Source organism: Ochlerotatus camptorhynchus, unplaced genomic scaffold (genome assembly GCF_037179485.1).
Source record: "Ochlerotatus camptorhynchus isolate MF236.1 unplaced genomic scaffold, CSIRO-AGI_Acam_v1.1 ptg000111l, whole genome shotgun sequence".
NCBI lineage: Eukaryota > Metazoa > Arthropoda > Insecta > Diptera > Culicidae > Ochlerotatus > Ochlerotatus camptorhynchus.
The window spans coordinates 2,942,203-2,969,805 of NW_027040601.1; the positions used below are offsets into that span (position 1 = coordinate 2,942,203).

Here is a 27,603-nt window from a genome sequence, read left to right on the forward strand (position 1 = left end):
AGATCTACATTTAATTCTAGACTGCAGTTATTCACGTTGTTCAACGCTTCGCTTCATCTATACCCTAGATGTTTAAAATTTACTGTCCTAAAATTGTCAAAATTTGTCTAAATCCTTGAATTTATTTTTTTTTCTCTGTGTCTCAATTTTGCGATTTACTCACCAATATATATATATATATATATCTAATATCAACTAAGTAAATTGTTTGTTTAAAAAAACGAGGTAGACAAAAGAGTGCACAGAGAGGAAATGGAGTTAGAATTGGACCGAGCTTGACCAATTATAGGGAATATTCATATATTCTTTGTTATTGGTGTTTCAATTAGTCATTATTAGTGATGCCTCAATGCAGGAGTTGTAGAAAACAATATCTGGAAATTCCAAAATCCTTATTTTATGATGTCTAATTATTATAGGTAATTTCGAGGCCTCCCTTAGCTCAGTCGGTAAAGGCGCAGCTACAAAGCAAGACCATGCTGGAGGTGGCTGGGTTCAATTCCCGGTCCAGTCTAGGAATTTTTCGGGTTGAAAAATTCCTCGACTTCCCTTGGCATAGAAGTATGATTGAACTTGCCACACAATTATACAAATGCAAAAATGGTACAGGCATCGAAAGCTCTCAATTAATAACTGTGGAAGTGCACCTAGAACACTAAGTTGAGAGCACGCAATAAGCTAATATGCGATATGCAATAAGCTTGAAATGCGAAGAAGAAGAAGAATTTCGATTTTTGACACATCAGCACAAAATGATTTTTTTGCAATTTTTGTAATACATCATTTTGGACAGAATGCTGCAATAATGCTGCATAGGAACACCATTCATAGTTCATGGGTGAATTAGCATTGAAAACATGTTAATTTTCAAAATTATAGGGAGTGGCACTCTTGCCAGAGGTTAGAGGTCTCCATACACAACAATAGGCTCCTAACGCTTCTAACGTATCACAAAAATAGGACTATCTACCCTAAGCGATTCGTTTGAAACTTAAAATTTTAAATGGTTAGTGAACTTTTTGTGTTATTCATATTTGAATTTATTGCTAGAGACTTTGAGAATTTAAATGATCTATATTTCTTGAATTTGTGTGGTTTACATGTATTACTTATCAAGTGACACACATGCGTCTTTTCAACTTTAGTTCCTTTGAAATTTAAATAATTATTATTTACAGTTCCTAGTCCTATCAGGCCTATTTTAAAGTATGACCACCTTGGTGGGATTGGTTTGAATTTATTGTGGAAGAAGGATTTATTTCATTGATAGGTCCTCTGATAGCGATGACTATGTTTCAACCTCGTTTGTCAGCACAGATCAGCAAATGACGTTCGATAGAATTATTTACATCATTGCTTTGGATGATTTGCGTTATGGGGCTGTACTAAAGAGGCTGAATTTATAAAGAGACGACATGTCAAAATTGGAACAATCGATTATCTGTCAAAGGAAAAGTTATTCCAATCGAGCAGAAGACCTGTCAAATGGATAAGATGTCGCCTCCCTTCATTTCCCTCATAGCCTAGTCAGTAAAAGCACGGTACTACCAAGCCGGAGGCGGCGGGTTCGATTCCCGGTTTCGCGCCAAATCGAATCGAAGCTGGCAACACCCCCTCAGATTTTAATGAAATTTTCTGGATGTGTAGACTTTGACTAAATAAGCACTTTTGCTTACTCAGTTTTTCCAAAATTTATCTAGACTAACATTTGAGAAGGGTAAACTTTTTCTGCCGATTTTTTTCAAAAAAAATTATGGAAAAATGACAACTCCTACAAACATGTGTTGTATGGATGACTTTTAGGAAACTTTGAGACGATGGCGGAAACGTACATCAGACTGAAGGTTGAAGCTAGGCTAGGCTTGCAATCAACGCATCGGTGAGAGAAAATACATGAGAAGAATAGGTTCTAGGAAAGACAATGTTAGCCTCCCAACTAACATTTTCAACTTTATAAGCCAACTTTTCCAGCGAAACAAAGCTGCAGATACAGCTACAAGCAGAAGCTAGCAAAATAATTTTGGAAAGCGTTTACTCAACTTTTTCACAACCATTATTCAATTTGTCAGTCGTACTGCATAACAACAGCCAATAAACGCTAATGTCACATGCTAATCAACTTTCAAATTTTGGCTTCAAAACAAAGCTAATAAAGCGAATATATTACTTATTTAATGGCTTCTACACAACCAACCACTCTTGCTGAATAACATAAACATCAAAAGTGCTTTTTCAACAACTAAATAACCTGTACTCAGCTAATAAACTGGGTTAGTGCTGCTTTGGAAGCTAATTTACAGTTACAATTAGGTTTATTTTTAGACTCGTGCAGTTTTACAGCTTTTACTCTGCTTCTTTACAAAGCTGAATTAACTAGTCAAGAAAAAGTGATTCATGTGCACTATTATAAAGCCTCCACTCAGCAATCTTGTTGTAGAAGGGCATGTAAATTTGTTTACGTCAGTTCAAAGTGTTGGCGTAGCGAAGTTGGTAGTATCAAGGTTCGCCAATGCGGTCGTCTCGAGTTCAATTCCAGGTTCTCCGGTACAGTGTAAATAATTTGGTGGTGTGCTTATAACTAATTTCGATTAATTTGATTCGCAGTAAAATAAACAAAAAAACGTAAACAATATTTAACCTGGCGTCAAGAGAAAGCTGTGTACACTACATAGTGATTATTGAATAATCGGGTAAAGGTTGAGTAAGCGCCTTTCAAGTTCACACACAACTAAACAACAGGATAACAGCTGTATAGAAGCGTAAATAGATAATGCAATAAGAGCTTGTCCCAACAGAGGCACACAGCCATAAGTAGCTGACTAAGTTAGCCAGATTTGCTTGTATAGAGGTTGGGTAAAGGTGTTTCCTCATATCGTATAACATTTGAATACAGCTTGAAGCTGTATAAATGAAATGAGTAAAGCAGTTTACACTGCGAAAATTATTAGTTGGGCTCCCACCCTGAGTTCTTGACGGTGACGAAATCGAGGTGGTCGATGAGTTTGTGTATTTGGGCACACTGGTGACAGCAGAGAAATTCAAAGACGCATTATGGCAGGGAATCGTGCCTACTTTGGACTCCGGAGGACGCACGAAGTTGACTATCTACAAGACGCTGATTACACCGGTGGTCCTCTACGGCCACGAGTCCTGGACTATGCTCGTGGAGGACCGTTGGTGTTTTCGAACGGAAGGTGTTGCGTACCATCTACGGTGGAGTGCAGATGGATGACGGGACGTGGAGGAGGCGAATGAATCACGAATTGCACCAGCTGCTGGGAGAACCATCCATCGTCCACATTGCAAAAATTGGACAACTACGGTGGGCAGGGCACGTCGTAAGAATGTCGCACGACGACCCAGTGAAAATGGTTGTCGAAAGCGACCCATCAGGAATAAGAAGAAGCCGTGCGCAGCGGGCAAGGTGGATCGACCAAGTAGAAAGACCCTTCGCAGACTACGAGGCTGGCGAAGTGTGGCCATAGATCGAGTAGAGTGGAGACGACTTCTTCGAACAGCCGAGGACAAAAAGGCCTTGGCTTGATTGGTAAGGTAAGTACGTCTGTTTGTCTGTGCTAAAGCTGTCAAATTTTCTTTTGGGAATAATCCCCAAAATTTACTTTTCCATTTTCTTTTCAGCTGCGTACCAGATTTACGACAGCAAAAATGAGAGCAAAATTTTACATTGTTGAATCAAACGGAAAACGAAAATCCTGCTTTCAATAAAATCAATTTGATTACTGATTTCGCGTTCATAATATTTAACTGAATACAAGCCTGGCGTAAGTGGCTAGTATTCATGCTTCTCACGCTGAAATTTTTTAGTTCAAATCTCACCCCGGACATGTCACGATGGACCTAAAATGTGTTAAACGAAACGAATAAACAACAATCGTTAATTCAACGACAGATGAACAAATTTCAACAAGACGTTAACAGCAGAACTTGAAGTTATGTTGCTTTCATTTGAAAATCTCTTTACTCTAGGTTCTTATGGAATGCTTTTGCCTCAGTTAGGGTTACCATATCAAAAACTTGAAAAGGAAGACAATTCATTTGAGGTTTGGAGATTAAGGAGGACAATTATTCCTTTTCTTAACATTAAAGGAGGACAATGAGTTTTTATCAAACGTTTTAATAATATGTGCGCTATCACAAAATTCATGATTTGCAAAGGTTCAATTGAGATTGTTCGTAACGTTATCAATTAAATTAATCTTCTCGCTATACTTCTGAAAAATGTATCAAACTAGCCTTCATAATTCATTTTTGATACTTGGAAATGATCTAGTCTAGCTGATTTGCATGAAAACTACAATACCTTAATACCATCCCAACTTTTATCATGTACCAACATGGAACATCTAAGCAAAAAAAATCCCATAAAACCAGAACGTCTATATCGAACACATGTTGGATTCAATCTGTGTAGTTGTGTTCCATTTGGTGAATTTTAACTTAAATTTGACAGATATTTTTTTTTCAAATAAACCTGCTATTCTACCAGACTTATTTCTGGCAGACCAGGAATCAATTCTATACAGAGCTGGAAAAAGGGCCTATCTGCTTTGATCGATCCTCTTCATCGACTTTCTCTTTCGTTAATAACTCAGCTGTCACAACATTCTCTGTTGTATTTGACGATTTGGACGATTGATAAAAACCTCCTTTATCATGCTATGGGGCAAAAATAGCACGAAAACTGTTTGCATAGCCGTGGTTATCAAAAGAGAAAGTCGATGAAGAGAATCGATCAAAGCAGATAGGCCCTTTTTCCAGCTCTGTATAGAATTTTTGACAAATAATTTCTCGAAAGTCGGAAGATCAACAACAGAGAGATTTCCAAACATTGTAATTTATTTTCGAATTGTCAAATTTAAGTAAAAAATCAGAAAAATGGAACGCAGCCTGATTCTGCGATAATAAATTATAATGTTTGAAGATCCCTCTGTGGTTGATCGTCCGACTTTCAAGAAATTATTTGTCGGAATTAATTCCTGGTAAGGGAGAACAGCCCATAATGCACCCCTGGGGTAAAATGCCCACTTATAGAAAAACAGCGATAACTTTTCCTCAGATGCATTTTCCGGGTAACTGTTTGTGATTGTTTTGAACTGGAGGTTTAACAAATAATTCTGATTCCTTAAAAAAATTGCATTTTGTGCAAAACAGGACACAGTTGTTAAAATCATCGACTGTAAATTAAGCTTTTATCATCATGTATCACAAAAAAAAATTAAAAAATTTGCGTTTCGTATATTTTTTAGATATTTTACTTGATGAATCACAGTTTAACATTCTATTGAGATTTTGAGACCTTATTTCTGATGTAACATAAAGAAATAATCATTTGAAATACCGCATCCCTTTGCATTATCTACTTGCAGGGGTTATGGTTTGTTTACCATGGGGTGCATTTTACCCCAATGTTGTGGTGCGTTTTGGCCATTGTTGTCGTGCGTCTTGTCCCAATGTTGTGGTGCATATTGCATCATGAATCAGGCGTTTTGCCCCGCTATCATTTTGGAAGCAATTTAAAAAAATACCTTGAAAGTCATGGAAAATCATCCTTTTGTAGTTCTAAATCACTTGATCTTTGTAGAAAACATGGTAATGAACCAAACGCCATTACTTTCTTCTTGATTTTAGCTTCCATTCGCCAGCCATTGACGATTTTGCTTAAACGGTGCGTTTTGCACCATCCTACCCTATGTCTGAAATAAGCAAGTTTATTTGAAATTTTTCCATCGGTCAAATTTAAGTGAAAATTCACCAAATGGATCGCAGCCTAAACGTAGGGGGGTTGACAGCTGTAGTATACTCCTAGTATCATCATCGAATGGCATTTTCTAGATAAGTTGAGGTTAAACAAATAAGCTCTGTAAACAATTTTCTTTGAAAACAATTTTATGAATATGTTACTGGAAAAAATGCAAGGATTAAAAAGGAGGACATTTGGGGGCAAAAGGAGGATGTAGAAAATTTATTGATAAAGGAGGACATGTCCTCCTTTAGGATACCATATGGTAACCCTAGCCTCAGTTTACATAATGAAAACTCAATCAGACTTATGTCGCGACAATTGAAACCAAAATGAGTTTTCATTATGAAAGGAACTGCAAACTTTAATATCGATTTCCTTTAATTATGTTAACCGACTTTGCTCGAGTATACATATAAATCGTTCGGGTTGGCTATAGCCCTGCAAAGCATGTGCTTCTTCAAGTGTAAGTAAGTTAGGACTCCCAATGACGTCAAAGTACACGAAACAGTATACGGGCCTATTACGAGTTCGTTGTCTGGTGCAGGCTGAAATTTCAATATCAGCTGCAGAATGGTGCGGAATGCGCAGCAGTGGTGATTTGTGCACAGAAATAGATCCCTCGATGTCTCAATTTACCGCTTGTCCATATATATATATATATTTTAAAAGGTCCACCATCCTTGAGGCGAGGATATATTTTTTTACATTCCAACACGTCTTGTGGCGATTTCCGTTTTCGCCTGCATTCACCCCCCAACAGAAGTGTTAATTAATTTCCAAGCGGAAAATTCACACACCACCCTACGAAAGCCGATGGGACTCCGCCACGACTGGAGGGATGTTACAGCATTACAACGGGAATCATTTTTCCCAAAATGATGCTCCACGAGTCGTGTATTACATTTCAAATTAAGATAAATTGACTCCTCGCAGCGTGAAGCCACATCACGGGATATGTATACAGATGTTATCGATGATACACCCGCTACTTCCGAGGAGGCGTTTTTTATTGCATTCGGCTCATTTCGGCCGCCCCGGGATGGGAGGAAAAATCTCGCAATCTAACGAACTCGCACAGAGCGGTCGGTTGGTGGTGCGGGACGAAGGCTTAGTTATGTCGTTTGCTTTGCTGCAGGATAATTGGGCACGTCCGTCGCGCCGTCGTCCATCTGGCATTTGGTAGGTATAAGAATGGAAATTTGGAGTCAACGCGTGAAATCGAAACACATTCCAATGAGTACATAGGATTGAATTTTGATTTTGAACAGGTTAGTTGAAGAATTTTCTAGAACTTATCTCGTCAGTAGGTGAATGAGTTCAAGTGTTGGTATGAGATACACTAATTTAGGGGTCCGGCCATTAGGTTGAATGCCATTACCCGAGCAAAGCTGGCGATCATATTGAAATCAAAATTTGCTGTTATAATGCAACTTATTTTGAATACTTCAGTTGATCTTATCTTGCATGACTTAACGGTTTACACAGCGAAAATGAGAGCAAAATTTTACACTGTTGAATCAAACGGAAAATTAATCCTGCCTTCAATTAAATCAATTTGATTACTGAATTTGCATTTATAATATTGAACTGAATACGGGCCTCGCCTAAATGATTAGTATAGACTTCTCTGACGTTTGTGAACAAGTATTAGTGCAGAACTTTAGGTAAATTGAAAGGTTTTCTTGCACTAATACTTATAATTTACCCCGAGTTCTGCACTAATACTTGTGCATTTCACAAACGTCAAAGAAGTCTATTCATGCTTCTCACGCTGAAAGACTTGAGTTCAAATCTCACCCGGACAAGTCACGAAGAACTAAATGTGTTAAACAAAACAAATAAACAGTAATCGATAGCTCAACGACATATGAACCTAAATTACATTTTCAACAAGACGTACTTAGCAGAACTTGAAGTTAAGTTCTTTTCATTTAAAACACTCTTGACTGCATAATGAAAGCACAATATGATATCAAACTTATGTCGCGACAGTTGAAATCAAAATGAGTTTTCATTATGATAGGAACTGCAAACTTTAATTTCCATTTGCTTGCATTTTGTTAACGGATTTTGCTCGGGTAGGCCGCAGGTCATTAGGCTGAATGCCATTAGGTCGAATGGTCGTCAGGCTGAATAATTACCAGCGTAGCCTGACTTAAACAAATTGTTTAAGTCAGGCTCAGGGGTTGAAACAGTTGACGTTTTTTACTACATTCGCTTCGTTGTCGTGCGCGACAGTCTGTTTGTATTCGTACACTCATGCTCCACCGTCGTCTCTCTCACAAAACACAAACGGTAGAATAACATTCGAGCAAAAAGAAAATTATCAAATAACTATCATATGACATGTGTGATTTCGCTCGAATTCCTCAATTTGGTATAAATTAAACCATTTCTGATCAGAAATGTTATTACTAGGACATCATCGCTTGCTATTGTCAGAATTCACACAAGCACAACATCAGCAGCTCTTATTATGAGAAAAACTAAAAAAAACATACATTCGTGACGGTCTTCGGCGGCAGTGTCGTATGACAGAGCCTTTCATATGACATTTTAGTTTGGTACTGTACTATGATAGCTTGTTTTGCAAATGTCGGAGGCAAAGGCAGTCAATTATCACAGGAAATGTGTCGACTACCGTGACCGCTTACAAGACTGTAAACCAATGTTGACGAGCTGCCTTACACATATACATATATATATTAGTTTCATTATATTTTGGGAAGTTCTCGGAACTTCGTAGATGATTAGAGATCATCATATCAGTTTCATTTATTTAAGGAAAATTGCAGGATATTTCAAGGAGTTCAAAGGAATTATGGGATATTTCAAGAATTTCATGAATTTTTCTATGCTTCAGAAACAATGCGAGGTCTTTAGGAAATTGGCCACCTTTACGGATGTTCCGGATCTTTCGAAGGACCGTTCCATGGCCACCAGAGTGCACATACTGGTTTCAAATCCAAATTCATTCATGCAGCATAGCAACAAGTTGATTTAAAAAATCTAAATCCTTTTTTACTAATTTTCCACATTTACGGATGTTCCGAGTCTTCCAGAGGAATGGTTTGTTGTCCCTTGGGTCTATATTTTTGTCCCAGATCCATATATCACAATGTTCAAATGAAAAACAAAACAAACATTTCATAGATAGCAACGCTTGGGTCGGTTGCTATCGCACTGCTATATTTGTCAACCCGCTGTTCACCGATTGTTATATCCCGCACTTGAATAGCAACCCCCAGTGCGGTTAGTGCGTTGTGGTGGAGGTTGCTAAAAATAGCTTTAGCAACGCATTGGTGTAGGTGCTCTTAGGCATAAATACATCAGGTATAATATGGACGTTAGGCATGCATACTAGATTGATGCAAAATTTGACATTTTAGCTCCGCAGTGCTCAAACGGTTGCAAATCGAGTCCCTAATAACCTTCCAACATTTGAACTCATTTGGTAAGAAACTGGCATGGCACAAATCATTTAAAGTTAATATGGAAATTACTAAGCGAAAACTAATTTTTTTTTTCATAACCATCTAACAATAGCGGCACCGGTGGTGTAGTGGTAAGCGTGATTGCCTTTCACTCCAAAAAGCTTAGGTTCAATCTCAGTCGGCGCCGCCTGGATTTTCTAAGGCATAACATCTCTGAACACGCCTTCCTTCGCAAGGGAAGTAAAGCAAACAAGAAGCGCTCATTTCCTCTCATACTCGACTCCGTACACAGCAAAAAATTAATTTTGATACCACATCAAAGTGGATGCACTTCAATCGTGTCAAAAATATGGTGTAATATTACTTGCCAAATAGGACAAAATTGTCTTTAATACAGTGCATGAACTGAAATTATGCTGCTTTTACTGCATTTGTTTATTGTTGTGGCCATGAAATTACATGAGATTTTCAACATGATTGAAGTGCATCCTCTTGGATGTAATATTAAAATTTATTTTTTGCTGTGTATGCTACAATGTTATAAATAAAAAGTTTACTTGTATAGGCGAAAGCGTAGATAGAACACAAAATTAAAAATACAAAAAACCATTACATCGCCTGCAAGGTCAACTTATAACATTCGCTGCGATGTTCATGAACAGAGGATGATAGGAAATGGCACTAACATTCATGGTAATAAATCTTTGGTTTGCGTGTAAATACTTAACGGGCAATGCTTCTCGGCACGGTGACCTCGATCGCGTGTTTTCTGTTGCTCGGTTTGTACCTAGGGGCAAGCCAGCTGTACTCAGAGTTAATATTTTTGCACCGAGTAAATTTGAGCAACTCATAATTATTAAAAAATGATCAAAGTAGTCTTAGGACTTTACATTCGTCAACAAATACAAACTAAATACAGTGTCGAGAAATATGATGTGACAGAGGGATCGTTTTCGTATTATTTTATCATATTTATGTTAAAAATCGTTATTAAATCAATTGAATTCATTACATCATAAATTTCCCTGATAAGGGGAATCTAAGAGAACGTGAAAAACGGATCTGTAACACAAAGCAAGACGTGTATTATGAGAGTATGTCAAACGTGTGCGGCAAATCAAAGGTTCTACAATGGATCACATCATTCGGAGCAGGTTATATGGCATTTCCAACCACTCGAACTTTGGCGTAGATTAGAGTCTTGAAAAAAAAATCTTCTAGAACCTCGTGAAAATAGGGTCTTATTTATGGCTGTAAGAGGTCACTGAGGTCAGTCAAAGTGGACCAAAGAGTCCGATCCAACTGTTGAAGTGAAAGGACGAAATTAACTGATGGACACAACGAAGATGCCAAACTGTTAGAATTTGCCCCTATATGGAGCGTATGACATAAACAGCCGGTTGAAGTTTATACTCGACACCGACATGTACTAATGTTTATATTTACCGCTAAAAGAAAAGTGCTCCTTAGTAAAATGTGATTTAAAGAAAACATTGCTTCATTACATTGCTTCATTACATTGCTATATTACTGATCTAGCAATATAGCAATGTAATGAAGCAATATTTTCTTTAAATCGCTAGTAGAATGTTGTCTTAAAACTGCTCGACAATGTGCATCGCAAAAAATAAAAATGAGTTAGGAAATCCAAATAGATGGGAGTGTTATTTGGTTTGATCTAGAAATAATATTTTAAATATGGATAAGTGATGACAAGGTTTTGCTTTTTTATTCAATACCGCGACAAACTTAGTGGCAAATAGGATTGCTTATAATAAATTTTTCTGAAAATCCAGCAACCTAAATGAATAAAGTAGTTATTTTGCTATAACCAAAAAGCCGTAGTCGTGACTTTGATTTCTCACGAAGTAATTTAAACAAATGTACTTTAGCAAAAACCACAGAAGACAGTTAGATTGACTCATATATTGAATCTGCAACTGCTATGGCCACCTTCCACCGATAACAGGCTGCATTGGATTTGGATAAAAAGGCCTACAAAGGATTAGCACGAAGAAGTATGATGGTCATTGGATTGAAGGATGGTGATCCAGAATAAACCAGACTTTTGAAATATTTATTACCGTTGAACGTCTTTGTTTTGCTCTAGGGGAATAAACAAAAAAACAGCTTGCTGTGTTACCGTGCATTGCATATTGAGCAACTAGAGTTACTCAGAGTTACTCAAAATTAACTGAAACATTACTCATGATGAAAAGCTGTCTTGCCCCCAGGTTTGTACGGTTGAGTATGTGTGATGTTGTGGATCGAATATGCAGGTTTAGCATGTGACCGATTAGATTTTGAATATTTAATCAGTTAATCGATACAGGCTGCTAAAAATTGTGCTGAGGTTAAGCGTTCCTTTAGTTGCGGCGCGTTAGAAGCGTTAGATTCATATAATTGTGTATGGAGTGTCAACTGTTGGTATAAAAAAGTAACCCTCTTTTGATGGCGCCTTAAAACCTTAGCGTGCGTTATCCATGTTAAGTGTGGCTGATCATCACCCTCTTATTCCATTCCACTGCGTCCTAGCAAGAAGTACGGTCGACTTAGTTCGCGCTCCGCTATTTTGGAAGTTTTCTCGCTATTCGCTTGATTTAAATTGTCAGTTTTTTCTCGCTTAGAGTTCCCAGCTAAATAATTAACTAAAAGTGAGTTTTTTTTTCTGAGAAGAAAGTGTGTTTTCGGCATCATCGGAAGAAAAATTGTTTTTAAGATTGCCGATTCGCCAACCATTTTGCGCACCATCGGTGCGTGGTAACGCATACCTGCACACGGATCATCGTCATCGAGTGTCAGCATCTGCCTCCGCATTTACACCGCTCATCTATCATCGTGTGTTCAGCTGAGTGCCGACCCTCACATAAGCACACACCAACGAAGACCGCCCGCACACGCTGATCGAAGATCATCCACGCTGCGCGTCGCTCCGCTGCTGCCGTTTAAACGCTCGGTGGTAGTAGTATAGGATTATCAGATAAGTTTTTGTTCTTGTTTCTCTCTTTCGCCCACAGTTAAATTTTAAGTTTGTGTTCTGTGTTTGTAGTTTTTTTTGTGTATTGTGTCTGAGTGATTATCGTTTCAGTGGTAGAGCGTTTTTCGCTCCCACTAGTACGGCAAAATGGACATTTTGTCGCAAGACGAAATGGACGTTTTGTCGGAAGATGACACCACTTTGCCACGCGATGGCAAGAAGGGTCGAAAACGTACGTCATCTCTCCCTGGTTCATCGTCTCAGTCTGGCAAAGGACAGGCTCAGATAAACCCCCGATCTCGAGCCTATCCAGATGACTCGACTGGCCCATGGGTTGTCTACTTTCAGCCCAGAAACAAACCTTTGAATGTAATGCAAATTACTAATGATCTGACGAAGCGATACTCGGTCGTGACTGAAATCACGAAGGTTAGGCACAATAAACTTCGTGTCTCCGTCTCTAACCTGAAGCAGGCTAACGAGATTGCGGCCTCCCAGCTCTTCACGCTCGAGTACAGAGTTTACATCCCAGCTCGTGATGTGGAGATCGAAGGTGTGGTCACCGAAGCGAGTCTGACCCGCGAGATCTTGGAGAAGCAGGCGGTTGGCCGTTTCAAGAACCGTTTGCTTCCTCCGGTGAAGATACTGGATGTCCAAAAACTGGGCTCAGTATCGGTCAGCGAGGGTAAAAAGAGTTTTACCCCCACAGACTCGTTCCGTGTGACCTTTTCTGGTTCAGCCCTTCCTCACTACATCGAGCTGGGAAAACTTCGACTACCTGTGCGTTTGTTCGTTCCCCGGGTCATGAACTGCCAAAACTGTAAGCAGTTGGGACATACGGCCTCTCACTGTGGCAGCAAGGCACGCTGTTCCAAATGCGGAGAGAAGCATGGGGATGACACCTGTGCAGCTACCGCACCAAAATGCATGTACTGTAAGGGAACTCCTCATGGTATCTCGTCATGCCCGGTGTACAAACAACGCGGGGAGAAATTACAACGCTCACTTAAGGAACGTTCCCGGCAGTCTTTTGCAGAAATGCTTAAGACGGCCACGCCATCGACCAACGACAAAAATCCCTTTTCTCTTTTGTCAGATGACGAGACTGACTCTGACTTGGCTGAGGAGGGAACTTCTTTCTGTTTTTCAGCACGGAAACGAAAACGCATCCGTTCGCAGAAAGTTGAGAATGAAGAACCCCAAATCAGCTTGCAAAAATCAAGGAGTGGTGGAAAAAAGGAAGTTTCTACTCCTCCTGGATTCAGAAGAACTGACTATACCCAGGATTTTCCACCTCTCCCGGGGACATCCAAAACCCCTGATGTCCCATTTTTAAGAACAGAAGCCCCTTCTTAATCTGGGTTGTTCTCATTTGATAAAATTGTGGACGATATTCTCAAGTACCTGAATATTTCTGATCCTCTCAAAAGCATTGTTCTGGCAATGCTTCCTACTGTGAAGACCCTCTTGAAGCAATTGACATTGAAGTGGCCCCTCATTGCAGCAATCATTTCCTTCGATGCATAATTTTCCAAACGAGGTCGGGGATTTGATCACTATTCTACAGTGGAATTGTCGAAGTCTTATTCCTAAATTAGACTCTTTTAAGTTTTTAGTTCACAATAATGATTGTGATGCATTTGCTCTTTGTGAAACTTGGCTCTCTTCAAATATTGATCTTCCTTTTTATGATTTTAACATTATTCGACTGGATCGTGAGGATTCGCGTGGAGGAGGAGTACTTTTGGGGATCAAAAAGTGCCATTCCTTCTATAGAGTGAATCTTCCACAATTTCCAGGTATTGAAGTTGTCGCATGTCAGGCTATTTTTAAAGGTAAGAGCCTTTGTATTGCTTCTGTTTATATTCCTCCTAGAGCCGTTGTTAATCGAAAACAACTTTCAGATATATGTTCAGTACTTCCTGCTCCACGGTTGATTATGGGAGATTTTAATTCCCACGGTACAGGCTGGGGGGAACTGTATGATGACAACCGTTCTACTTTTATATATGACCTCTGTGATAACTTCAATATGACAATTCTTAACAATGGAGAAGTAACACGTTTGGCTGGACCATCTTCGAATGGAAGTAAATTAGACCTCACACTTTGCTCTAACTCATTATCGTTGGATTGCACGTGGAATGTGATCCAGGATCCCCACGGTAGTGATCACTTGCCGATCAAAATTTCGATTGCCAGTGGGTTCAATCCGTCGGAATCCGTTAACGTCGCGTACGACCTCACCCGTAATATCGATTGGACAACGTTCAAGACCGCGATATACGAAGCCGTGTCGTCGGTAGAAGGGCTTCCACCGTTGGAGGAATGTAACTTCCTCTCCAATCTGATCTTGGACAGCGCGCTTCGAGCTCAAACTTGGCCGGTTCCTGGAACGTCTTTGCGTAGGAAACCTCTTTCCCCTTGGTGGGACCACCAATGCACTGAGGTTTATCGTAAAAAGTCCGACGCGTTTAAGCTTTTCCGGAAACGCGGAACACCCTAGTATTTCGAAGCGTACTCGGCTTTTGAACGCGAACTCAAGAGCCTCATCAAAGCCAAGAAACGCGGATACTGGCGGCAATTCGTGGACGGATTATCGCGCGAAACGTCGATGAATACGCTTTGGAACGCGGCGCGAAGGATGCGTAACCGGTCTTCGAACAACGAGAGCGAGGAGTACTCAGATCGTTGGATTCTCAAGTTCGCGCGAAAAGTATGTCCTGATTCCGTGCCGGCACAGATGATTCCTCGCGAAACGACGAATTCTGTAGACGAGATCAGCCAGCCTTTTTCAATGCTGGAACTCTCACTCGCGCTCCTTTCGTGTGGCAATTCGGCTCCGGGGGCTGATAGAATCAAGTTCAACTTGTTGAAGAACCTCCCAGACGTCGCTAAGAGGCGCATGTTGAACTTGTTTTGTCAGTTCCTGGAGCTCAATATTGTTCCGGATGATTGGAGGCAAGTGAGAGTTATAGCCATTAAAAAGCCTGGAAAACCCGCTTCAGATCATAACTCGTATCGTCCCATCGCGATGTTATCGTGCATTCGAAAATTGTTGGAGAAAATGATCCTTTTTCGCCTGGACAAATGGGTTGAGTTGAACCACCTACTCTCAGATACTCAATTTGGTTTCCGTAGGGGCAAGGGAACGAACGACTGTCTCGCGTTGCTTTCCACAGAAATTCAGTTGGCTTTTGCTAAAAAAGAGCAAATGGCTTCTGTATTCTTGGATATCAAGGGGGCTTTTGATTCAGTATCCGTTGAAGTCCTTTCAGACAAACTCCACGCTTGTGGCCTTTCTCCATTAATAAATAACTTTTTGTACAATTTGCTGTCAGAGAAACATATGAGCTTTTCTCATGGAAACTCTACAGCTTCTCGATTTAGTTACATGGGTCTCCCCCAGGGCTCATGTTTAAGCCCCCTTTTGTATAATTTCTACGTCAGAGAAATTGACAATTGTCTAAGTGACAACTGCACGTTGAGACAACTTGCAGATGACGGCGTAGTGTCTATGACAGGGCCCAAAGGGGTCGACCTGCAAGGACCCTTACAGGATACCTTAGACAATTTGTCTACTTGGGCTATTCAGCTAGGTATCGAATTCTCCACGGAGAAAACTGAGTTGGTCGTTTTTTCTAGGAAGCATAGCCCAGCACAACCAAAGCTTCAACTTTTGGGTAAACCGATCACTCATTCTATGTCCTTCAAATATCTTGGGGTCTGGTTCGATTCAAAATGCACCTGGAGATCCCACATTGAGTATCTGAAGCGGAAATGCCAACAAAGGATCAATTTTCTCCGAACAATTACCGGAACGTGGTGGGGAGCCCATCCGCAAGATCTTCTAACGTTGTACCGGACAACGATTTTATCGGTTTTAGAATACGGTAGTTTTTGTTTCCAGTCGGCGGCTAAAACTCACATCATCAAACTGGAACGTATCCAGTATCGTTGTCTTCGTATCGCGTTAGGATGCATGCACTCGACTCATACGATGAGTCTCGAAGTGTTGGCGGGCATGTTGCCACTATCGGATCGGTTCTCGGAATTGTCCCTCAGGCTCCTCACCCGTTGCGAAGTTATGAACCCACTGGTAATCGAAAACTTTGAAAAGCTTCTTGAGCTGAACCCTCAAACTCGTTTTATGTCATTGTACTACGTGTACATAACACAGGATGTCAGCCCTTCACAGCATAATCCTCATCGTGTATGCTTCTCCGACTTCGGCAATTCAGTTAGTTTTGATTTATCTATGACGCGGGAGACTCGTGGGATCCCAGAACATCATCGTTCCATGATTGTTCCGTCAATTTACGCTGCAAAGTTTGGCCAAGTTGATTCCGCAAGATCGTTCTTCACAGATGGATCACTAATAGAGTCGTCCGCTGGTTTTGGTATTTTTAACAAATTTCATAGTGCCTCTCGAATGCTTCAAGCTCCTTGTTCCGTATATGTTGCTGAGCTGGCGGCAATACATTATACGCTAGAAACGATCGCCTCACTTGCACCAGATCATTATTTTATTTTTACGGATAGTCTCAGTTCTGTCGAGGCTATTCGCTCTATGAGGCCGGTAAAGCACTCCTCGTATTTTCTCATGAAAATACGAGAGCTTTTAAGTGCTTTATCTTTAAGATCTTTTGTCATCACCTTTGCATGGGTCCCATCTCATTGCTCGATTCCGGGCAATGAGATGGCTGACTCACTTGCTAAGGTGGGCGCTGAAGGAAGGCGATATTTACGATCGACAAATCGCCTACGATGAATTTTTCTTCATTTATCGTCAACAGTCACTCGTCAGCTGGCAGAATAAGTGGAGTGAAGGGAGTTTGGGACGATGGCTATATTCGATCATCCCTAAGGTGTCGAAGAGTTCTTGGTTCAAGGGGCTGGATGTGGGTCGAGACTTCATTCGTATGATGTCTCGCCTCATGTCCAATCACTATTCGTTAAACGCTCACTTGTTCCGTGTTGGGCTGAAGGACAGCAATCTCTGTGAATGTGGACAAGGTTACCAGGACGCAGATCACATTATTTGGTCTTGTGCTGAGCATCGCGGTGTCAGATCTGAACTGTACGATTCCCTTCGGGCTCGAGGTAGACAACCTAATGTTCCAGTTCGGGATATTTTGGCTAGACGCGATCTGGAGTTTATGAAACTCATATATGTTTACTTTAAGAATATTAACATTAGATTGTAAGTTTTATTAACCTTGTGTTTAGTTTGTATTTTGTACGTGTGGGTTTTTTTTTTTATGTTTGTTTTCAAGATGAATAGAAATTAGTTCGGCCCTTCGCTCATTTTCAACTTCTATTCAATTTTCATACTGCCGTACTCTAACGGAACTATCCACCTACCCTCTTCTAAAGATCATTCTCTAGCTAATAAATCATCACACTAAAGCTTCATGTTAGCATTTCCAAACAACTCTGAATTAGTTCATGCTTTAGGATTAATTCAATATTTGTATCGTAAACCACATTTCAAACCTCCCTCTCCCTTTTCCCATCCAAAAAAAATTGTAAATCCCCACTAACCTCGAGACAACCGCGAGTATCCGGTCCAGCTCCTTTAACTTTAAATATAAGAAATCAATAATGTATAACAAAAATGATAACTCGGCCCTGTAAAGTTTATTCGATTGAGCCTGTACAAATAAAGTAATTAATAAAAAAAAATCACCCTCTTATTAGCGTGGGAAGTAGAACGACAACTCGGTAAACATGATTCTTGAAAACGATCCGACTGGAACTAGGCAAGGTGGATCAACCAGGTGAAAGGCGACCTGCGGAATCTCTACAGAAAGCGTGGCTGGCGATATGCAGCCATGCACCGAGTGGACGAACAAAGCACGAACAGGCCTTATAGCTTGAATGGTGAGGTAAGGTAATGCAAAGTGATCGTACAGTACCTATTTATGTACAATGGCATCATAGTTCTAAACTTATAGCAAAACACAAGATTAATATGGATTGCATTAAATGCCTTTTTATTTATTTATTTATTTACAATCTACCTACAGTTCTAACAAGTACAATTCTCCATTCCATCAGCGATTAGTAGGTTTCAGGGATAGCTGGTGTTAAGCCAATTGCGAATCTGTTCAGTCACTAGCCGTTTGCTTCGCTTCAGTTCGAAGTGATCGTCGTCCGAGATGGATGCCAGATCTTCGCCGTGGAAAGCACCCGGAATAATGTTAACGTACGTATTGTTATATCTCATTTCAGTGACTCCAGTCAAATGCCACGGATCCAGCGAACCATGCGTAAAGAAAACACGTCGAACATCTGGTTGTCTTCCTCCCTGGAAGTCATTTGTCTGATCAACCAGAAATTCAAACACATCCGGCGACAGCCATGCATCGAAAAGACGTTGGCAGACCTGGTGGAAAAGGTTCGTCGAAAAACGGAATCCAAACGGCTGGTCCGATGAATCGCTGGTCAGAGGCCATCCGAGTTCAGTACAGCGAAGGAACAGCCACTGACGATCTCCACTTTTAACCATCGCGTCATGCCAGTCCGTAACGTCGTAGTGCTCTACGATGCTTTCGACGTCCATAGCAAGACAATCCGCTTCGGGAAAACGGCTGGTCAACCAGCTTCCCAATGCAGTCATACTGTCTGGATGGCTATTATCGGTCAGTGCTTCACACATCGTTGGAATGTTATCACGCAAATCATGATTAACGGTTTGCTCGACGATTTCATTGAAGATACCATAGAAGAAAGCTTCGACTTCCAGAGAATTGCCAGCATCAATCGGTTGGCAGACGTTGAAAAGCTTGTCCACGGTCTCCGAAAGTCCGGCATCAATGAGATTCTCAGTAATACGGAATCCTCGCCATATAGCACTGTAACAGTCGTTGCTTCCGAACTGACGAATGTTTGCTCCCAGCTGCTCAGCAAAACCCATGAAATTTGAATTAGCCTCGACCATTCCGCTAGAAGACCACACTCCCTGCACAAGATGTGGAAAACGTTGTCGAGTCCATTGGGCCAAGGAAGCAGAGAACCCAACTCCGGCCAGGATTACCTTTGCATTTGGGTCCCGGATGATATCGTTCCGAAGATAAACGATGAATCTTGCCAAATCGGATTGAAGTTGCGTAGTGCTCAGGAATCTCATACTGTGACGAGTTGCATTTCTGGAATTGATAGGGTATGCGGTAAAATTTGGTTGCTTATCTACCAGCAGCTACTTACATTTCGGGCAAACTCTCTCCAATGTATCGCATTTCGTTAGCGACCAGATAGCCGTTCATTTCCTCAGCCATGTCGACAAAATGCCCTTGTTCTACCAAATGTTGCTTCAAAGGCCACGGTCCTCCGACAAACAGGAATACCGGGCCTCCCGGTTTGTAGAACTGAGCATTCGATACATATCGCATTCCGAAGAAATCCCAATTTTGAGCTACGTTGTGGTTCTTGCGCATCGAGAACCTATTCCAAACTGGAAGTCGCGTCGTTTCGCCTCCGTCCTCTGGTTCAGCGGGTGCCCGAGGGATTATTCTATGAGTTCCAAACAGCACTGGTCTGCTGGGGTCGACTTCAACGGCAGCTGCAGCCAATGCTGCCAACATGGCGACGAAGACAAGGGATACCTTTCCTGTCATTTCGATGAGCGTGGATCAACTACTGACTTCTACATTTGCGAAACGCCTTTTATATACAGCCCTTCCGGAGAAAGGAAATCAATCAAATTAAGGTTTAGGACTTAAAGTAATCTGCTTGTTATCATGCAGGTGTACCTTACCATGCGCCGAAAAGGAAGCTTCAGTCCAGGTGAACTTACAGCCCAGGCTGACGATAAAGTTCAAATTATCTGGCAAGTGGTAGGTAGCGAGGAAAACAAATACAAAAGGGCTTGATGATAGTAGCTCAGGTGGTGGAATCTTTGATAGCTGCAGCTGGTTGCTTGGAAAGTCCAAAACCATATTTCGATAAGAGAGCACCTAATGCGGCCCTTCAATGAATGGTTCAATCTCGGGTTTAATCGTGGTCTTATCGAAATGATGATTGGTTTGGTGGACCGGACATCATTCGGGTTGATCGATAACATTGGCATTACTGAAAGGGTGGTCTCTTAGGGAGCTAGAATTATCTTGAATTGCGGAAGCTTAGTTGGATCCGTCTTGCCTTGCTTTGATATACTTTCACGAACTTATGCCTGCTGATGTTGAGGAACTGTCCAACCTGAAAGATTTCTAGATCGGACCGGGAATTGAAATTGGCTTGGTAGTACCGAGCCATAACTAACTAGGGTATCTGAGCCCCTAGCTAAGCTTAGGGTAAATTGCTATATTTTAACCCTATAGTAGTTGCTGTAGCCATTTACACTAAATTCATTACCTTTCAATTATTGTTACAGCACTTTTTTTATCAGTTCGGTGCAAGTTAATTCTTTACCTAGTATGATACTTAACATAGGTAACTGCCTTTCGGAACGGAATTAAAGCCGTTGGTCCCCGGTCTTTGAGTTCATAAGTCGATAGTCGACACCCTGGTGTCGGTAGCATTGGCACTCAGTACGGAAAATAAGATCGACGGAAAACAAAAGTAGGTAACTGTCCAAGTAACCACCAGCCCGTTAATCGCCCTTTTTGCAAGGTTGTTATAGGAATTTATAACTCTATATCAGACGTATATCAGTATTATATTGCAAAAAGGGCGATTAATGGACTTGTTGATTACTTGGGTAGTGGAGTAGAGGTCAACTGTAGAAGTTCAAACTATTTTTTTTTTTTAATAATCCATTTATTTGTCAAGGCTCAAATGCGTTAGCTTTGCGGAGCCGAATATTTTTTACATTATTGTGTGTGAATATAATTTTCTTACAACTAATGTTAGTAGAACGGGGGCCGATTACTCGCGGTTTACTCGAGATTAGGGATTACATTTATTGATCATTTGGAGGGAGGACAAGGGAAAGCATTTTGAACTAATTTAAAACTTAAACGTAAAGGATGACTAAAACACAAAACACTAAACACATACATCAACAGCTTTAAGAAAGTCGTAAATAAGCTTCATAATGTCGATATCACGGCAAGCCAAGACGTCTCTAATTGGCTTAAAGGGTTGTTTTCCTCGGACCCTAAGGGAATCGCACAGAACGGATCTCGCCTCACAATGCAAGGAGCAGAACCAAACAACATGCTCGATGCCGTGATAACCGTTTCCACAGGTACATAAGTTGCTGTCGGCGAGCGTAATACGAAAGAGGTGGGCGTTTAACGAACAGTGATTGGACATGAGCCTGGACATTACACGAATAAAATCACGACTCATATCCAACCCTTTGAACCAGTGGTTGATCGACACCTGTGGGACAATACTGCTGACGAGAGATCGTGAAAAATTCGTGGTAGGCGATTTGTCGCTCGTAAATATCGCCTTCCATAGCGCCCACCTTGGCCAGCGAGTCCGCCTTCTCATTGCCCGGGATAGAGCAATGAGAAGGGACCCATACCAAGGTGATGACATGTGAGCTGTTTGATAAAGCACTCAATGACGATCGTATTTCCTGGAGGAAATACGCCGAGTGCTTCATCGGCCTCATTGAACATATAGCCTCCAGGGAGCTTAGGCTATCCGTAAAAATGAAATAATGGTCAGGTGGAAGTGAGGCAATACGCTCTAACGTGTACGATATAGCTGCTAGTTCAGCAACGTATACCGAACACGGCTTTTGAAGCTTGTATGAGGCGCTATGAAGATCGTGGAATACTCCAAAACCAGTGGACGCATTTATCACCGACCCATCTGTGAAAAATCTCTTCTCGGTGGGAACGTGGCGGTATTTGTTCGCAAAAATAGTTGGGACAATCAGGGCACGGTGAGGCTCTGGAATTCCTTGAATCTCCTGCCTCATTGTGAGATCGAATCTCACGGAAGAACCACTGAAATGATGGGAGACAGCGCGATTGGGGTTGAACGAGGAGGGGCCGATGTCCAGAGTCATGTACTCGTAGTACAAGCTCATGAATCGTGTTTGAGGATTCCGCTCTAGCAGCTTCTCAAAGTTTTCGATCACCAGCGGGTTCATGACTTCACAGCGGATGAGGAACCGGAACGATAAATCCGCAAAACGATTTGTTAAGGGGAGGACGCCCGCAAGAACTTCAAGACTCATGGTATGCGTCGATTGCATACAACCTAGCGCGATTCGAATGCAACGATATTGAATCCTTTGGAGCTTCAATATGTGCGTCCCCGCCGCCGATTGAAAGCAAAAGCTACCGTACTCCAAAATCGAGAGAATGGTGGTCTTGTAGAGTCTTAAAGTTCAAACTATGTTTGAATCTGGCTTATCAGTCTAATGCTCTCATTTAAAACGACACTCTGGTATTCGTTCCGACGTTTCAGCTCTTTTTGGTGTCTTCTTCAGGGGAAACTGGTTGGAAGGGGCGTCACTGAAAATTATATCTACCAAAATCAAAGTACTAATACACAAGTTTAAGGAAAAAAAAAAACATTTTGAAAAAGTTCGACAATATCTATTGTAAGTGTGAACCATGTTAGACTATGTTGAATTATTCTAATAAATCCCCTTCCAACCAGTTTGCTCTGAAGAAGGCATCAAAAAGTGCTGAAGCGTTGGGACGAATAACAAACGTGTCTAATAACTTAATTAACTTAATTTTACCCAAGTCATCATTAACGTTTTATGGATCATCTGGGATCCGTTATAGGATTGTTTACATCCTATGCTAGACCCTCTAGAATTAATTCACATTGAACATAAGAATCAAGTCTGCATCGTGCTGTCTTGCCGTACGGATCTATTATCATTTTGCTGAAGGAAGTGTTATTGTTACAACAAATAAACAGCACTCCTCAGTGTTAATATTACCTACTAATTTTCGACCTTGTTTTATACTTATACCTATTCAATCTTTGTTTGTACCCTTCGGGTACTCCTGCTTGCGCATCGATAATCGATAATACAATAAAATTTTGTGACCGTAATGTTTCTACCATGTTGATGACGATTTTGCTATTTTAAATGTAAATATCACAAAATGCACTAACTTTTTATTCAATTTTGATGGCGTCAAGCAGGCTTGCTTACACTCACTTGCTATAAAAATGATTTTCGGAATTTTTTAATCATTAGATGTTATAATGATATTTTGTACTTGTTAGGGAATTGAAGAAGGGATTGAAATTCAAGTGTTTGACACAAAAAACAAGAACGCTCACGAATCATAAAATCGCTGATTGTGACATTCTGAAAGAGAAATTGATAGGTTTCATGTGTCAAACACATACTTTACAACCACTTCTTTCAACTTACAAGTACAAGCTTTCATAATAACATCTAATGATTTTATAATTCCTAAAAACATTCTTTTTTATAGCAAGTGAGTGGAAGCTACCCTGGCGTCAAGTATTCAGCTGACATTTTTACTTTATTAATCACTTAACGCGAAAAAACAACAATATGTTTCGTTTAGGAGGAATTGAATTTCAAAGATTACAAGTTTTTAAAAATGAACGAATCATCCCACACTTCAAAACGCTTCGATATAGAACGTTGGTATATTCTTGAAAGTTGTTTAAAATGAATAAATATGTGGGTACGCTCAAGACCTGGGCTACAAAATGGTGAGTGACAATCTGGAAGGAGCGATATACCTAGCTCCGGTCCTCACAAGTTCCTACCTCACGCCTCCACGAGTCATATGATCACAAAAGACTGCCAGCTGAAACATGGACACAGCTGGTTGGCGTAGCAGGGGCAATGTTGTCAATCCGACAACAGCAGAGTGAGGAAATGCGACGCGAACACTGGCGCGGTAACCATAGCACGGTGATAGAGGAAATGCTTCGCCAACCCGAGCGTCTGTTCACCATGGAGATGCGGCTCAAACAGCGTCTGACTGGCATCCAGCGGCTGAATAAGAAATGCTCTTCCCCGGAAGCTACACCTAAGATGGCAGCCCCATCACGGCGGATAGGAGACCTTAGGCCAACCACCTACTGTCTCTGAAACCTTTACAATTGTTACAGAAACCAACAGAGAAAGACATCGAACTGATATAACGGCAACGACTTTTAGCGCAAAACAACGGACACGAATTGGATCATGGAATGTATTGACGTTAGCCCAGCAGGGTAAACTGGCACAACTCGCCAACGAGGCGCGACGCATGACGCTAGAAATCCTGGGACTGAGTGAAGTTCGTTGGCCAAACTTTGGAGAACACAAACTGCCGTCGGGACAGGTACTACTATAATCTGGTATTCGAGGTGAAAACGCTCCCCGCCATCGTGGAGTTGGTCTCCTACTTAGCGTCCAGGCAAGTGCTGCGCTCATCTAGTGGGAGCCTGTTAATGAGAGGATAATCGTTGCCAGATTTAGAACACGGGTTCGTAACCTTACCATAATCCCATGTTATGCGCCAACCGATGCTGCCGAGCTACAGGACAAGGAGAATTTTTACAGTCAACTGAATGCCGTCGTGGATAAGGTTCCAAAGGGTGACATCAAGATCTACACTGGCGACTTCAATGCGAAGATCGGCTCCGACAACACGGACTATGAGCGTGTCATGGGACGCCATGGTCTCGGCGAAATGAGCGAGAACGGTGAGCTGTTTGCAGAATTTTGTGGCAATAGCGACATGGTGATCGGGGGCTCGCTCTTCCCCCATCGGCCAGTGCACAAAGTCACGTGGGTTTCCCGTGATGGACATACCGAGAATCAGATCGACCACATCTGCATCAGCCGAAAATGGAGACGGAGCCTTCTTGATGTCCGGAATAAACGCAGCGCCGTCATCGCGTCTGACCATCACCTTCTAATCGGTGAAATCCGCCTACGCATGGCGCGGATTTAGCGACGGGAGGACATACTCGGGCGGCTGTTCAACACACGCCGACTTGATGATCCAGCGGTAAAAAGGTCTTTTGTTGAAGAACTTGAGACTCGAGCTGCGGACGTTCCAGAAGGTGGCAGCGTAGAAGAACAATGGACGCCCATCAAGAATGCCTTTATAGAAACAAGCGAGAACAACTTGGGTGAGCTGCGCACCCAGAGGAAAGAGTGGATCACAGATGAAACCTGGCGGAAGATTGAGGAGCGTAGAGAAGCAAAAGCCGCGATAGAGCGGGCGAGAACCAGAGGAGCCAAGAACGAAGCCCGCCAACGGTACTCGGCTCTAGAGAAGGAAGTCAAGCGCTCTTGCAGACGGGACAAGCGAGCGTGGGTGAACTCCCTGGCCGACGAAGGGGAGAAACCGGCAAACACTGGCGATATACGCCTCCTCTACGATATCTCACGACGCCTGAGTGGAGCAAGGATGAACCCGAGGATGCCAGTGAAGGACACGACTGGACAATTGCTTACCGACCCCACTGACCAGCTGAAACGCTGGTTTGAGCATTTCGAACAACTTCTTCAAGTTTCGACGGCCAACCAGCCATCAACATCTCGGCATGATCCGCCTAGGGTGCGGCGCATCACTCGCGTCAATTCCGAGGCCGATCAGCAGAGATGCTCAAAGCTGACCCCATGCTATACGCACAAATGTTGCATCAACTATTCTGTAATATCTGGGACACCGCGACTTTTCCGGCCGACTGGATGCAGCGCATCTTAGTGAAGGTCCCAAAGAAGGGGTATCTGACTGTGTGCGACAATTGGCGCGGCATCATGTTACTGTGTATTGTTCTCAAAGTTCTGTGCAAAGTTATCCTGAATCGGATACAGGAGAAGATCGACGCGACTCTCCGACGGCAGCAGGCAGGATTCCGTGCCGGGAGATCTTGTGTGGACCATATTGTCACGCTCCGCATCATTCTGGAGCAGGTCAATGAATTCCAAGAGTCCCTTTATTTGGTATTCATTGACAACGAAAAAGCTTTCGACCGTCTAAATCACGAGAATCTGCGGGGCGCCCTGACACGCAAGGGAGTCCCGGATAAAATCGTCAACCTCATCGAAGCGCAGTATGAGACTTTCACGTGCAGAGTTCTGCATAACGGAGCCTTGTCCGACCCTATCCGGGTAGTCGCTGGTGTGAGACAAGGATGTATACTATCACCGCTACTGTTTCTCATAGTAATCGACGAGATCATGGTAGGTGCAATTGACCGTGTACCGAACCGTGGGCTGCTTTGGCAGCCTATCACCATGGAGCATCTCAACGACTTCGATTTGGCTGATGATGTTGCTCTACTAGCACAACGGCGCTCTGATATGCAGAGTAAGCTCAATGACCTAGCCGAACGCTCCTCTGCGGCGGGTCTCATCATCAACGTCAACAAGACCAAATCGTTGGATATCAACACGGGCAATCCTTCCAACTTTACGGTAGCGGGGCAAGCAGTGGAGAAGGTCGAAAGTTTCCAATATCTTGGCAGTCAAATAGCGTCGGACGGCGGGACCAAGAGCGACATAGGTGCACGAATCAAGAAGGCTAGGGCTGCCTTTGCGAGTTTACGAAACGTATGGAGATTCAACCAGATAAGTCAACGCACCAAAATCCGAATTTTCAACTCGAACGTGAAATCTGTGTTGTTATACGCCAGCGAGACGTGGTGTGTATCAGCGGAGAACACTCAAAAGCTGCAGGTCACAGGACCCTTAAGTAAGTAAGTGAGCTCAAGACCTGACACTTCAGTACTATCTAGTGCTGAGATGTGATTTTTTTTCGACAGTTTTGCGAAAGAATTGTCAGGTCTTCAGCATACTCACAGATTTGATCGTTTTGAGTACACGTCAAGAATATACCAACAATAAGAATAAGGCAAACCTGTGAATGCAAGAAGATTTGGTTAAGAAACAGAGAGGATGATGCCATAAAAGTCATTATTTAAATCGGGGACTGGTAAAAGTTCCTCCCAGATTCCGGTAGCCAAACTGGAACGAGATAACAATCTAAGGAAGAACTCTAACGAAGCTTTAAACTGTCAAGCGGAGATTTTTATGAACAATGGTTTTTCGATTGACTTTACGAGGAACATCTCTCTACGCTTAGCGGTGCCGGTGGTGTAGTGGTAAGCGTGAGTACCTCTCACTACAGCAGGCCTGGGTTCAATCCCAGTTGGCGCCACCGGGATGTTCTGCGGCATAACTTCTCTGATCACACCGTTGGGAAGTAAAGCCGTTGGTCCCCGGTTCATGAGTTGATGGGTCGGTAGGTAGGGTCCAGGTGTAGGAGCTGCCTTCCTGGCGTCGGTAGCATTGGTGCTCAGCACGGAAAACAAGATCGACGGAAAGCAAATCAAGGGAAAAAAAATCTCTCTACGCTTGATCTGATTTTTGTCTATGTCCCAAAAATATACGCGATTATAAATTTTATTCGGAATATTTACGGTTTGGTCAACGCGTCGCTGTATGAAGGAACACAAATGTATTGGGTGGATCGATAGGCGAAATCGCCTATACGCATCTACAGGACAATAAATAATCTCCT

At 41.9% G+C, this 27,603-nt stretch overlaps 2 protein-coding genes across 2 annotated transcripts in view; one reads left to right on the plus strand and one right to left on the minus strand.

Annotated features, from left to right (window-relative positions):
• Positions 1-27,603, plus strand: part of crc (bZIP transcription factor crc) — a 195,512-nt gene that overhangs the window by 75,186 nt on the left and 92,723 nt on the right. The window lies entirely within an intron of this gene.
• LOC135699508 (thymus-specific serine protease-like) lies at positions 18,249-19,794 on the minus strand. Its single transcript, XM_065219788.1, has 2 exons — positions 19,385-19,794; positions 18,249-19,326 (listed from the first exon to the last, which is right to left on the minus strand). Exons 1-2 carry the CDS (start codon positions 19,792-19,794, stop codon positions 18,249-18,251), a joined length of 1,488 nt encoding a protein of 495 aa, XP_065075860.1.

Excerpts from the sequence above, each read along its gene's own strand:
- LOC135699508 (XM_065219788.1), bottom strand. The coding sequence starts at position 19,794 with ATGACAGGAAAGGTATCCCTTGTCTTCGTCGCCATGTTGGCAGCATTG. Across the intron at positions 19,327-19,384 it reads GGAGAGAGTTTGCCCGAAAT|AAATGCAACTCGTCACAGTA; the intron begins GTAAGTAGCTGC and ends TATCAATTCCAG.